The sequence below is a fragment of the Argiope bruennichi genome, chromosome X1 (assembly GCF_947563725.1).
Source record: "Argiope bruennichi chromosome X1, qqArgBrue1.1, whole genome shotgun sequence".
NCBI classification, from domain to species: Eukaryota; Metazoa; Arthropoda; class Arachnida; order Araneae; family Araneidae; genus Argiope; species Argiope bruennichi.
The window spans coordinates 91,725,687-91,740,333 of NC_079162.1; the positions used below are offsets into that span (position 1 = coordinate 91,725,687).

Here is a 14,647-nt window from a genome sequence, read left to right on the forward strand (position 1 = left end):
GTCAGAATACACAGAAATCTACAAAACATTATCAACACCAATGTCTATCCTTTTAACTCTTGAACGGAGTGTTGGAAAGGAGCATCCCCTTCAATGGAACAAATGAATTATTTTACGATTACTGTTGTAACCCTCCCCCCCCCACAAACACACGCCTTCTTTATTTTATAATCTCAGGATAGGTTCTTTTTCTTTCTTTGTTTAAAGGTAGAAGGAAACTGTTAAGTATGTCAGCTAAGTAAAAAAGAAACAAGACCTCATTGATCTGCAAGCATTTCAAATAAGAAACCATGAAATAAATCTTTAAAAAATATCCTTAAATTTAAATAAATCTTTATTTAATTTAGAATATGTTGTAGTAGAATATCCTTATAAAAAGAAATATCTTTGCCCCACAAAAAACAAAATTAAAAAATTCTTGGATGAGCGAAGTTGTGGGAGCCTTTGGAACTTGCTTTCTCTGCCTATTTGATAACGTAGCTTTGTAATGACGTACATAAAGAATATTTATATAAGGGTTGTCACGAAATAATCGTTAATAAAATGTCTTCCGAACACACGTGCAGAAACAATATACAATGCGGAAAATATGCGGAGATATGATTGCTTATCAAAATGGACGGCGAAAACTTTATACCTTGTAAAGATTAATACTATTCGTTTATAAATGTCATAGTTAGATATGACAAATGCGCTCTTAAAAAAAACTATTTAAAAAATAGGATAAAAAATAAACCATTTAACATGTACTCATGTATACCGATATATTTAGATCTAAAAAATGAATTAATTTTATTTAACAATCTTGAATTTTACTTCACTGATTTCCATTTTTTAAGAACGTGTTATTGTTAAATACTTTAATCCTCTCAGAGCTATGACAAGCTAATATTCTCAAAGAAAAAAATTAAAAAAATTGTCATTTCTATACAATGGTTTTTCTCAATATGCTGCTATAAATGAATATTCTATGAACAACTTTTTAAATCATCTTTATATTAAGGTAGATTATCCAAAGTGCATTAAACATTTAGAAGTATTTGGAATTATATATTTTTATTGCAGCGTAATTGGAAGTATAAGAAAAACTACATTTTATTTGGACAGTGATAAAGTCACCGGGTTCGCTTGTAAAAGGTGTATGGTGTGAAAACAGCTGACCTCAATAATTAACGGCCACTTTTAATAAACACGAAAACAAGAATACGCAAACAAATATACAGTCTAGACGAACACAAGTAACACACAGCAGCACAATACAACAAACAGTATCCCACAAGTAATCGGTAGTAATAACAAACACAGCTCATAACGCGGTCAAACAAAACTGAGCAGGAGGAGGGAATCTTCATAGATACACTCTACTGTCTCTACAAACGCCTGCAATTCTTCACTGTCTCCTCGCTTTAGTTGTATCCAATTGCCGACTCACTACTACACAGTGAGCTACTCCTCACACGACTAGATGCTGCTTACACAATAAACACCAGGACTCGGCCACAGATTCAGCAATCGCTTGAGTTCCACAAAACGCTTGCTCTTCGTTGGATTTTTCTTGGATTTCGTTGGACATTTTGCCGTTAATTTTCCACTGTTCAATACACGACTCAGTACATGACATACTAGAGCTTGAGACTATCGGTCTTTTATGGCTCTTGGAGGCAAACACAGAACATTCTGGCGAAATCAGACATATTTCTGTTCCTATACGCTGAATAGCCAAAATTCTGGATGCTTGCCATCTTATTTATTTTGTCGCCAAAGTCGCTAAATTCGTCGCCGAACTCTGAGATCACCGATTCAGCATTCGATTAGCCTCCAACAGAGCTGATCGTAAAACGGTCTTTCCAGTAATTGAACTCACCGTGCTAGGAAGTAACATTACATATTTGTAGCATTGATCCCCTCTTCAAGGCCTGAAGCCCCGGCAGTCCCACTACAATCCAACAGATGGCGTTGGACACCGATCGATGTGAACAATCTTTGATCCTGCGTTGGGCGACTTCCGCGCTTTCGGTGATGACATCATTTACTAAATTGTCGACAGCTAAAGATCCTTCTCACTGCTTTTGACGTATACTTCGTCGCTTCGGAATGTATATCCAAACTTGATTTCGCTCTTTAAAATGCAAAGTGTCCCATGGTGCCAAAAATCGTGTCGTAACAGATTTCTGTGGAAAGAATTCTAGACAGGCTGGTTGATTGGCCACTTTCAACTTCCTCCATCAAACCAACAGCACATCAGGATGTTCCAACAAGGCCTTCCAGAGTCCACTTGAAAGCCAAGGATTCGCCTTCGTTGTCAGAGCTATCACGAGAATATTTCCGCTTATTCCCGGCTCATTTTCGACACTTCAGAATTGTCCGCAACTCTCAACACAGGATCATCTAAAGAGCTCATCTGCCTCTGCCGGAGGGTTCCTCCGTACCGACATTATTTGTCCAGATACACAGCAGATTCCTCGGTTCTTATTTGCATCACACTCCTATAGAAAGCCACAGCAAAGCCGAATTCTGATACAAAGCCACAGAAGGAAATCGAAGCCGATATTACAGGGATCGGCAATTCCAGCCACAAAGTCTTCATCCGTAGCAATCCGGAAGGATATTCCAAGAGGTTTGCAAAGAGATTGTTCCGTCAATCTCTGGGTCTAATCCATTCCAAAGAGTGTCTCTTCAACTCCTGTATATATTTTCATCGAGCACCGGTCACTCCTAACAGACCCATACAAACATAGTTCATCCTCTCCATCCCCAAGCGCCTGCACTTTCGATTGTACTTCAGAGGACACATTTGGAGAAGATAGTTTTAGCTCTACAAAATGACCGCAGGCTTTTTTTCTTGCATTTATTGAACAATCTTCCTGTTCGTGCCTCTCTTTATTCGGTTCATCCTCCGGACAGCTAAGCTCCTTTTCGGTGACACCGGTCTCCATTCGATCTTCGGCCATTTCTTCTTCCACTTGGCTCTCGCCGTTTCCTTTAATTTCTTCTGTGACCAGAGGCGGCGGTAGAGACTTGCCGACGATGGGGCAAGTCAAATCCGACAGGGGGGCAGTCACAATTTCTCTAATTTGGTTTCAAAATAATTCATAATAATTAGTTTTAACATTTAATTAAAGGAAATTAAGTATTTTTTAGCTTCTCTTTTTATTGAGATACTGACCTTTTCTTTCATTGTTAAAAATTTACAAAGATGTTTGTAAAAAGATGTTCTCAGTTTTTTTTTTTTTTTTTTTTTTTTTTACTGACCATTAAAAAAATTGTCGATATTTGAATCTATTTTTTAATGAGACTCTAGAGATTTACTTGCACTAAGATCTAATTTTGGAAAAAATACAATTATATTTCATTCTAGATTTTAGTATATAGTATATATAATTTATAACAAAATCCCAATAATTATTTTAATGATTGGGTAGAAAAAATAAAATAATATTATTTCTGAACACAGGATTAATTTATATATATAAAAATTAACAATAATTAATTTTTATATTAATAATAATTTATATATATATATATATATATATATATATATATATATATATATATAAATTATTAATTAAAATTATATATATATATATATATAATTTTATCCCAATTATTTTTAAGACATTCAAATACAACAAATGTTCTTTTCTATTTTAATATGAACATCCACAAGCATTTATATTTGCAGAACTTTTTTAGATATATTTAAAAGATATCACATTTCTATAAATAAATAATTAATACATGATTAAAGTAAAATAATAAGTAGGATATTACTCACCTCATACAAATCAGATTTAGTTCTTTTATACAAATTATAATATTTTTAGCTCAGTCTTGTAACTGCATCGATTGAAAGTAACTGTTTTGAAGGGTTGTGTGGAACTTGTGCTCAGTCGCATTTGCTCCAACTCATTAAAAAGTGTCTTTTGCGCTCAAGCCTTAAAAAGGTTACCACATTATAACTTGCATCTTTGCATGTAAGATTTGGCGATTTTGCAATGTGCGCCAAATGGTACTCAATCATTATGAGAGTAAGAATGATACTCCTTGTCTCTGATAACAAAATGAAACTTCCGTGAGAAAAATGCTCAAGGCTCTTATAACGTTTCAGACGAGTGTTGAAAATAATAAATAAAGTGTGAGAAATTTGCTTTAAAAATGTATATATTATAAAGGAACACGTTTATAATTTTCACACACGGAAGACATTTATAAAATTTATAATTTTGATGAACATAATACAAATTTAATCTAATAAAATGAATTATAATTTTTAGTTTTATGAGGATTTAATTTTTATATCTCTTACGGTTTAACTTTATTTAACAAGATGGAAAAAAAATACATAGAAAGAAAGTGCTTTAAATTCAAATTTAAATGGATATCAATAATGTTTAGTTCTTTCAATATGTATGTATATATATTCCACAAGCTGATACTTGAAATGAGTTAATGTATTTTTTTCGTTAAAGCTGTTCAAATAAGTTTTTTTTTTTTTTTTTTTTTTTATAATAAACGTTTTGGCTAAAATAAATGATAACAATCATATTAGTAATTTTTAAAAACAGCTGATGGTTAATTCTCGGGGAAAAAACATATTTTCAATAAGAAAATGTTGATAATTACTGTAATTCCTTCAAATCTTCATTTTCTAGCTTATTTACTGTCAGATTTAAATATGCATAATCCAATATACTGAAAACGACATTTAAATGCAACATCTAAACGTACTACATTAAAACGCTTAATTCTGAGATACAGTATCATGAACTTAAGTTTTATTCGTAGGTAATGTAGTAGCAAATTTCTGTCTGTTTTTCTTAAAAGCGCTGCAAGTGATTTAATGCTAATTTTCAATTTGTCCTAAATCTATGCACGAAAGAAAGCTAGAAATGAAATATAGTACTTTATATTTAATTCTTTCTTTCTTTTTTTTTTGCCCTTGAATTTCTTTCCAAAAGAATAGATTCATATAGACTGGACCTTTACTGTAATCAAAATTTGAAATTACAATAGTAAATATTTAAATATTAGACCGTAAGATAAGACTAATTTCACAGCTATGTAAGCAGGGTTTCTGAATTCCCCCCTTTTTTTTTTCTTTCTAAAAAGCATTAAATGTTTGCATTCAGGAACAAGTTTTTTTTTTTTTTTTTAATACTACTTCTAGACATACTTCCAATTACAAAATTTCGTTAAATAAGATAGGCAATTGTGCAAAAATTAAATTTTTATACGTCCATCATAACTTCAAGTGTGAATTAGTATAATTTTTCTCTTATTTTCATCTATACGTACAAAATTTTATATTTCTATCTCGAAAATTTGCATACATATACTAAGTTTTAAATTTCAAAGCACTGGCCATAGTTTATATATATATATATATATATAGGCTTTGTGACTTAGTGATTAAAATATGTAGGAGCCTTACTTCTACCGGAGAGAAATGGTGAGAATAAAGTGTCATATATGTGATGAAAGAAATTGACATTTTGCTCTATTTTTTAGGTTATTCTTTTGCTAGACAATCAGTGCAGAGTTCAACATTCCAAAATTGACTGTGTAGAGAATATTTCAATTTTAATAACTGGCATTATTCAAAATACAAGATCGACGTCTAAAATCAAACAAATAGGCCCTTTCTTATGTAAAATCAAATCTTTCATTTCTGAAAAATGTTGTTTGGCGAGGCGAATGTTACTTTGATCTAGATAGAAGCATTAATTTCACATTTAGCAAAATTTTCACGTTTCGAAAAGTGAAAACAATTTTTCGTGCAAGAAATTCATCATCACTTGCAGTTTTCTGTTCATATGCTGCATATTTATGTTTTTAGAAGCTCTTTAGTTGGTCCCATTTTCTGCAAAAATATACTGCATGGTACCGATAGATTCAGTTAATTTTTATTGGCATTATATCTGAACTAAGAAATGAATTAACTTTATCAGGGGATATTTGATAAATCTTTGGCGACTGACTCAAAAAGCTAGTCCTTATGACACATGCACTCGATCACATATGCCCAAGTATTATTCAGATAATGCAATTCTGTATAGGTGTCAAAGGTGTTAAATTGGAACAAATTTTTAAGCAATTTAATTAATACAATATCAGGCTATTTTTTCAAAATTATTATTGAAAGTTAATAAATATGTTGTATGCTTTAGCAAAGGAAAGATAGAATTTAGACCGCTTGAAATTAAGTAAGAAAACATGTTATATCCTTCGAGAATAAATTTTATTGACCACAGTTTAGTACTTATTACAGTATAATTTTATTCAAATACTTTAAAGATAAGGTTAGATTATTCTTTTTTTTTTTTTTTTTTGGGGGGGGGGGTCCTCCAAAAGAGACTTAAACTGGAATTTAAATTATTTCCTGAATTTGATGTTCAGATCAAGAAGTCTATCGTAGCTCTCAGAAAGCAGTTATAATCATTATCATTAATTGGAATTGGAAAAAATAAACAAAAAGATAATAATAAATATAAAAAAACACCAAACAATATAAAAATTAAGGCAGTGTGTTTTTATATCTTGAGGAACAAATGAATAAAAAAAAAGAAATGCTAAAAAATGCTATAAAATATCAAACTTGAGTTCAGATTTTATATGCTGATATAAACTTGAAACTCAAAACTTATTTTGTATTATTGAGCTTAAAGAAATTAGTGATGTAATTTGTGGAACCATTTTCTTTAATTGAACTAATGAAACAATTTTAATAGACTATGTTTTATAAGACATCATAAGATATTTCTCTGTATAAAAGCAGTATTGATTACATAAATAGAATTAACATGATTTAAAATATTTTTTAAAAGAATATTTAACAAAAAGGTGAGTTGAAATAAACAAAAGTATATATATATATATAAAATTGGCAGAATCCCATGATCAAATTAATCCACTTATGTACATTCTTTTAACTTAAATTTCTTTTCTATTACGAATCTGATTTAAATAAATGTTAAGACAATTTTACTCCTACTAAAATGACATAAAATATGAGTACTATTGAGATTAAAAAACATAAAATGACATGAAAGCTATTGAGATTAACAATTTTTGACACTTTTATATCTACAACAATTATTATTCTAAAAATTTGATATATCAATAGTTTTTTGCGCCTAGTTTTCCAACATTATTTCAAATTCCTCTCGGTTATATTACAAATATTTGACTAATTAGCAATTATTATAGAGGTTTGCTGTTCTAAAATTATGTATCTATAGTTTTTAGCGACAATTTTTCAAATATTATTTAATTTTTTTGACTATATTACAATCAGGGTAGACATTAAATGAATTTTTTTCAATATTTAGAATAAATTATAGCTTTGCATCGTATAATATCCAACAAATCAAATAGTTCGAAAGGAAAGGTTATAAAAGTAATAATTATTTTATTTTCATTGTTAAAAATTTCAAATATTGATGATAATTTGGACATTTGCTTGTCATTCATTTATATGAAGGGAAAAAAACTTTGTTTTATTTTTCGCTGAAGACAATTTTATTCAAATTACTTAAATTGTTATGTAATTATTCAATTTATATGGTGGTCTCTATATAAGAAGCCTTTTGCACAACTAAAATATTTATTGACTATTTTTTGAAGATAATTTTTTAATGAATGAATTTTTTTTTAAAGAAACATGAATGCTGTTTAAATTTATAATCTGTAAAGAAATAAATATTATAATTTTATGCTAATTAATTTAGAATCATTGAAGTATAATATCTGTCAAATATTTCAGCAAATGAGCGTTAGTAATAAATATTAGGGAAATGCGTTTATTTTCCGTTTAGTCATCATCTTTTGTCATAATCTTTAAGATAATTATATAAAATTAATTTAGCAGTAGACATGTGCTTTTTTTAAAAATTTTCCAATACTTCAACATTTTAAAGTCCTTATGCAATATATTAATAAAAAACTTATAGTAAAGTATATGCAGATAGTTTATTAAGAAAATGCTATTATTCGAATATGTAACACAGATCAAATAAATTATTTCAATTCAACAATTTTCGAAATACAACAAAACATTCTGTATCACATTGGTACTTAAATACAATTTTAATTAATAATGGTAAGTTAAAAAATTAAGACAGGCAAAAGTAAGAATGAATAACAAATACATGAAAAATTATTCATAATACCTAAAAGTATTTTATTTCTTCAAGTTTACACTTGCTTGGTTTTTTCAATTCCATTTTATTACTACAAATTATTTTTCAAATAAAATTTCATTAATTTTTTGCTTTAAAATACTTTTACAATAATTTTGTTATATTTGCAAGAGTTACAAGGCAGCTCTTTAAATCCTTATAAATAGAATATTTTTCTACTGTTAGCATTATTCTATTATCTAGATTTAAATATTTTTTAGCTCTCTGTTTTCCCTGTAAATTTAACTCTTTCCATGCTGCTAAAAAGTCACTGTATTCAGCTTCCCTTTTTAAGAAACGAATCAGCTTCTCGATTCGTGGATGTGATTTCCCAATAAACAAGTTTATGTTGTTGTTCCATCCTTCGATAGCATTGTTTGTTCTATGGAGTCTCTTTCAATGGAGTCGCTTTCAAAATTAACACTATCAATAAACTATTTCCAACAAAAATAATTGTTCTTGACTCGGCTTTCAATTTAGTCAATAAAAGTAAAAGCGAAATCCGAAATTTAAGAACATAATTAAACACATTTTTAGACGAAGCAAAAGTGCTATCACGAAATTTGAACATTTCAGAACATTTCTCTGTAAAACTAATTCGAAAAAGGAAAAGATTATATTCCGAATTAGCAGAAGACGAAATTATAAAAAACCCGGTAGAGGAATTTAGGTATTATTTTTTTTAACAGTGTAATTGATATTGTTATTGTACAGATAGAAGATGGATTTAGAAGTATACCAAATATTATTTCTGATTTCAAATTAGTCACTGATATAAAAATTTTAGAAAAACATAAATTAGAGAAATGTTCCGAAAACTTTATTGTAAAGTTTTATAACAAAGATGTAGATGAGAACCTAATCCTGTAAATTTGTTTGCTACGGGATTTAATTTTGAATGAAAGAGATGTAAATAACACACAAGATATATTGCAATACATACTAAATTAAATAATAATTATAATGAGTTATTTCTAAATGTATTAACTGTGTTAAAACTATTCTTTATGTTGCCAGTTACTATAACAAGTGCTGATCGCTCTTTCAGTAGATTAAAATTAATAAAAACTTATCTTTGGTGAGATTTTTTATTAAAAAATTATTGATTTAATTAAATTAAATGAATGTTAGATAGCCAATAAAAAAAACCACTCTTTCAAAATTAACCTTTGAGAATTATAGATCTTTAAAAACAGCTTTGGATTAACTAGACAATCAGAATATATTGATGTACATTAGCTACCTTTTAATATGATCATTGGATACGTAACTGTCACGAAAAGTGCTTAAATTTGAAAATTATTTTTCCTTTCGAAAAATAATTTTCCCGAGAACAAAGAAAACTTTCCGAGGAGTGCCAACATATTTTAAAATAAATTTAAATATCTTTTTTCCCCACTCCTCTTTCTTCAACAATGTACATTGGTGTTTATTGAAATATTGGGAAGGTTATCGAGAAGGGGAAATAGCAAATGCGTACTGTGTCATACTTGTTACTTCGAAAAACGTTCGATCTTCAGTTGAATTCAAAGATGATGCTTTAGTTATGTCTGATAAATGTATGCTTAAACTTTTTATGTATTATTAAAGCAAAATACGCAGATTTGTCCAACAGACGGAAAATATGAATACAAGATGAATTTAGTGCCCCTAAGATATCTAAAAAATGGCTGTATTTTTTCTTAAGTAGAATGAAACATCGCTGGCAACTAACGAAAATCAAACTTTTACTGATAGTCTAAAACAGTCTATGAAAGAGAACGATTAACCACCATACCTAATTTATTGCATGTATATATAACAATATAATATTTCGCCGAAATTTGTTTTTCGCTTGTTTATAGAACGACAAGTTATCGACATAATTAGCGAAAATGGTTTTGCGTACTATGGGAAAAGGCAGCCTGACTAAAGCCCAGCTGTTGTTGCCGTTATGATTTTCAGATTTAATGGGTTTCTTTTGTTTAAAAGGATATATATGGAGCTATCCCCCCCCTTTTCCTTCCTTCGGGCGTCAAATCGAACATACCAAGTGTTAAGAGAGCGAAAGTATGAATTTTGGTATTAATACTAAAAAAACTGGTTGTAAAATATTGAACCATTTTTATAATTCCAAAACAATTTATTTTAATTAAATACGTATTTTACAATAATTATTTTTCCCCTCTTCTTGGACATCTTTTTGTTGAATTATGAAGACTCGGACGTTTTTGCTATTTTTTCCCTAACACATTTTTTTGTTTGTTTATTTTTAAACATTATGAGCATGGATTACTATATTCTTCATATGAAGGCAAGCTATGGAAGACATGAAATGGACATTATTGCTAATATTTTCTTTTAACGTTTATTTTTTATTTTTATTTTGTGTTCTTTTAAAATTTCCCATACATTTAACTAAATTAACTACTAGTTTTTAACGTTCTTTATTGCCCGACTGATTCACCAAAAATATTTCTTTGTGTTTAATTTCCATTAAGTCTCTTATGTGTAATTTTGGAGCCCATGATTCCCTTTAAAATGGTTTTTAAGCATTAAATTATGAAAAGTTTATGAGTTGTGTTATTTAATAAATTGATACTTGACCTTCCCAATGGAGTCTAACCCCATGACATCATAAAGCCATTAAAAACATCACAAGCTGGGTAAAATATCCTTTACTTAAGTAAAAGATAGTTGACAATTAATTACTTTATTGAGCACAATTAATTATTTTTTGAAGTACTGTCATCTTATTAACCCTACTTCTTGTTTTTTTTTTTTTTTTTTGTTTTTTTTTTGTGAAACGGGGTATTTTTAGTAATATTAATTTAATTTAATATCTATTAGCATAGTTTTTTAGGAAGCAGTGTTCAGTCAGTGCATGACAATTCCATTAATGACGAAGCAGGAGTTGAAACTTTCATAGGTTTATTTTCACACATATATAGACACGGACATTTCTAAGCTACCACACAAACACATCACAACACGAAGGACGGGAGAGAGAGTATGTGCATGTCGCCGCGTCGGCGTCTCGAATACATCTGGTTAGGGGAACAGAATTTCCCCTTTTCTCCACCGGAGGGAGTCAAAACTCTTAACATCCACCCCCGGATGAAGACCTTCATAAAATTGCATACTATATTACAATAAAACAATAAATTCACAATAATACAAATTATACAATTAGTATAAATACAAATACAATTCTGATTATTAAATTCCATTATATATACATTATAAACTAAAACAAATAACAATAACATTAATACACTTCATTTCCAGAGGGTAAAATAGCTACATCACGAACAATTCGTTTTATTATATTGCCATTTGGTAATTTAATATTGACTACTCTAATTTGGTTGTCATTACCGTGGAAAACGTCAGTAATTCTTCCTAGCAACCACTTTGTTCCAGGTAAATTTTCATTTTTTATCAGAACAAGTGTTCCGAGTTTTACATTATTCTCATTGAATTTCCATTTGTAACGCTGTTGTAAACTGCAAAGATGATCACGTTTCCATATTTTCCATATACTTTGAGAAAATTTTGTAATTTTTTGCCATTTTGATAATCGATTTTCATTTAAGTTAATTAACAATGGTTCGGCAATTCCATTAATTGGTCTGCCAATCAAAAAATGACCAGGTGACAAAGTTTCAAAATCGTCGAATTCTGGAGATAGCGGAGTAAGGGACCTAGAATTTAGGACGCCTTCAATTTCAGCCAAAATTGTTAGAAATTCTTCCAGAGTTAGTTTTTGATTTCCCAGTACGCGTTTTAAATGGAATTTAAAGGATTTTACTCCGGTTTCCCAAATACCTCCAAAATTCGGTGATTTAGGTGGAATGAACTTCCATTCAATAGATTCTGAAATTAAAAATTCACTTAAACATTGATCAGGAGAGTTGACAAGATTATACAGCCTTTTAAGTTCTTTGTTTGCACCGACAAATGTTTTGGAATTGTCAGTGAGAATTTTTGCACATTTACCTCTCCTTCCAAAGAAACGCTTTAAACTTGCAATAAAACAGACAAATGTTTGATCAGTTACGAAATCAAGATGCAAGGCTTTAGTACATAAGCACACATAAATTACAACATAAACTTTGTTCAATATACCTTTTCTCTGATTTTTGAATTTTAAGAAGAATGGGCCAGCAAAATCAATACCAGCAATGTTGAATACATGTTTAGGGGTTACGCGATCAGCTGGTAAATCACCCATTAATTGGGATGTTAAAACAGGTTTGTTTTTCACACAAGCAATGCAATTAAATATCACCTTTTTACAATTATGTTTACCATTTATTGGCCAAAATTTCTGACGTACTTGATACAACAAAGCTTGTGCTCCCAAATGTAAATACTTCTTGTGATAATGCACTAAAATATTGTAAGTAAAAATATGATTCGATGGTAACACAATAGGATATTTTGAATAAACATTTAATTTGGAATTTTTTAACCTGCCTCCCACTCTTAAAATATCATTTTCGTCCAAAAACACATTTAAGGTTGACAGTTTACTTTTCTTTGAAACATTCTTACCTCTTTTCAAATCTCTAATTTCCTCCTTAAACTTACCACGTTGAACCATTCGGATTAATTGGTTTTCTGTCTGAATCCTTTCACCAGCCGTAATGGGCCCCGCAGTCCTTGACTGAGGGTACCTGCAATTAGCTGAAAATCTAAAAATATATGAAATAATACGAATAAGTTTTACATAGTCATTTGTGATTTTGAGAAGTTTGCCGAGAAAATCATCACAATTAGTTCTGGTTACAGTCATTACTAGGTTGCTCGCTGGAACATAGTCCTTCTTTAGTTCGTTTGCTACTTCAACTTCTTTGAATTCACTGTTCACTGTGTTGTCAAGGCATAGATCTGGGTTAAACAACCAGTCTGGACCATGCCAACAAACATCATCTTGCGCTAACATTCGGATGGGCAGTCCTCGGGTTAACTTGTCTGCGGGGTTCGTCTTTCCTCTGCAGTAATTCCACTGGTCTCGATTGGTTTTCTCCTGGATCTCCCGTACGCGATTTCTCACAAACTCCTTCCATCGTAGAGGGTCTCCTTTTATCCAATGAAGGCTGATTTGCGAATCCGATCAGAAGAAGATGTGGTCAGATGTAATCCAGGGAAATGCTCGTTTTAAGTATTCTGCTAATATGGCAGAAACAAGGGCTCCCATGAGTTCGAGTCTGGGCAGACTCAAATTTTTCAATGGAGCTAGGCGGCATTTCGCCACTGTGAAACTGGAGTTCACCTTCCCGTTGGTCACTTTCTTGAAGTAGGCCACACAAACATAAGCCTTTGGGCTTGCATCGGAGAAAATGTGAATTTCAGCCATTGGAGTCTCTGCATCAAGGAAGTAAGGACGAGGCAAAGAAATCTAAGGGATAGTTTTTACCTCATCCAGCCAGGACAGAAATGTCTCTTGAATGTCCGGTGGTACTGGTTCATCCTATTTCAGCTCCTGTTCCCAGGCGTTCTGTAGTAACAACTTCATTCTGACAGTAAAAGGGGTTATCATCCCCAATGGATCAAACAGCATCCCACAGATGCTCAGAATCAATCGCTTTGAAAGATTACTGTCCTTCATCTTAGAAATTTGATGAATGTCTATGGTAAATTTATCGTTGATACTGTCCCAAATGAGTCCAAGAATTTTTAATGGCACACCTAATTCTTCAGATGTTTCACGACGGTCAACATTAGCTTGTTTCCAAGCTTCATTTAGAATTGGGGAGTTCGTAGCCCATCTTCGAAGATTCATGCTGGCCTGACTTAGAATGTAAATCATTTCTTTGCTCAATTTTATAGCTTCAGAAACGCTTGACGTGCCAGCTGCAAGGTCATCCACGTACAAATAACTCAACATTTTACATGCTTCTTCATATTCACTTTCGAATTTTTCTAAATGCAGTTTAATAACTGCGGCAAGTAAGAATGGGCTGCATTTCACTCCATAGGTGACTCTTTTATATTGGAATGTTTCAATATTGTGAGGACTGAAACCGAGATTAGGACAATCCCCTTTTATCCATAAGAATTTTAAAAACTGCCTATCTTCCTCGGCGATCCCTACTTCTAAAAAAGCCCTACTTCTTTGTTTCTATCTAATGTTTTGCTTAAACCGAATAAATGACGTTTTGCAATTTCATAATTACTGCGTAATAACTTATTATCCTCCTTCCATAACAAACGAGTTTCGTATCTTTTGTCTTTATACGTCGTATTTTGTTGAAACGATTTTAAAGTTTCTTTATCTGAAAGAAACACTTCTTTATCCGCATTTATCCCAATCGTTTCTAATAACCACAAATCCTTTACCCTATCAAAGCTTGATTCCTCACCCTCGACGATCAAATGGTTAGCAGATATCTCCTTACAATCAATTCTCATCTCCTTTCCCAGAAGCAAATATCCGAAAATACTATCAGCTGCAATCAATCTTTTACTAATCCTTATATTCCTTT

The 14,647-nt window shown here is 30.9% G+C and overlaps 1 protein-coding gene across 1 annotated transcript; it reads right to left on the minus strand.

Moving 5' to 3' along the window:
• Positions 1–11,424: 11,424 nt before the first annotated feature.
• Positions 11,425–13,104, minus strand: LOC129959320 (uncharacterized). Its single transcript, XM_056072138.1, has one exon. It carries the CDS (start codon positions 13,102–13,104, stop codon positions 11,425–11,427), a length of 1,680 nt encoding a protein of 559 aa, XP_055928113.1.
• Between the last annotated feature and the right edge of the window lie 1,543 nt (positions 13,105–14,647).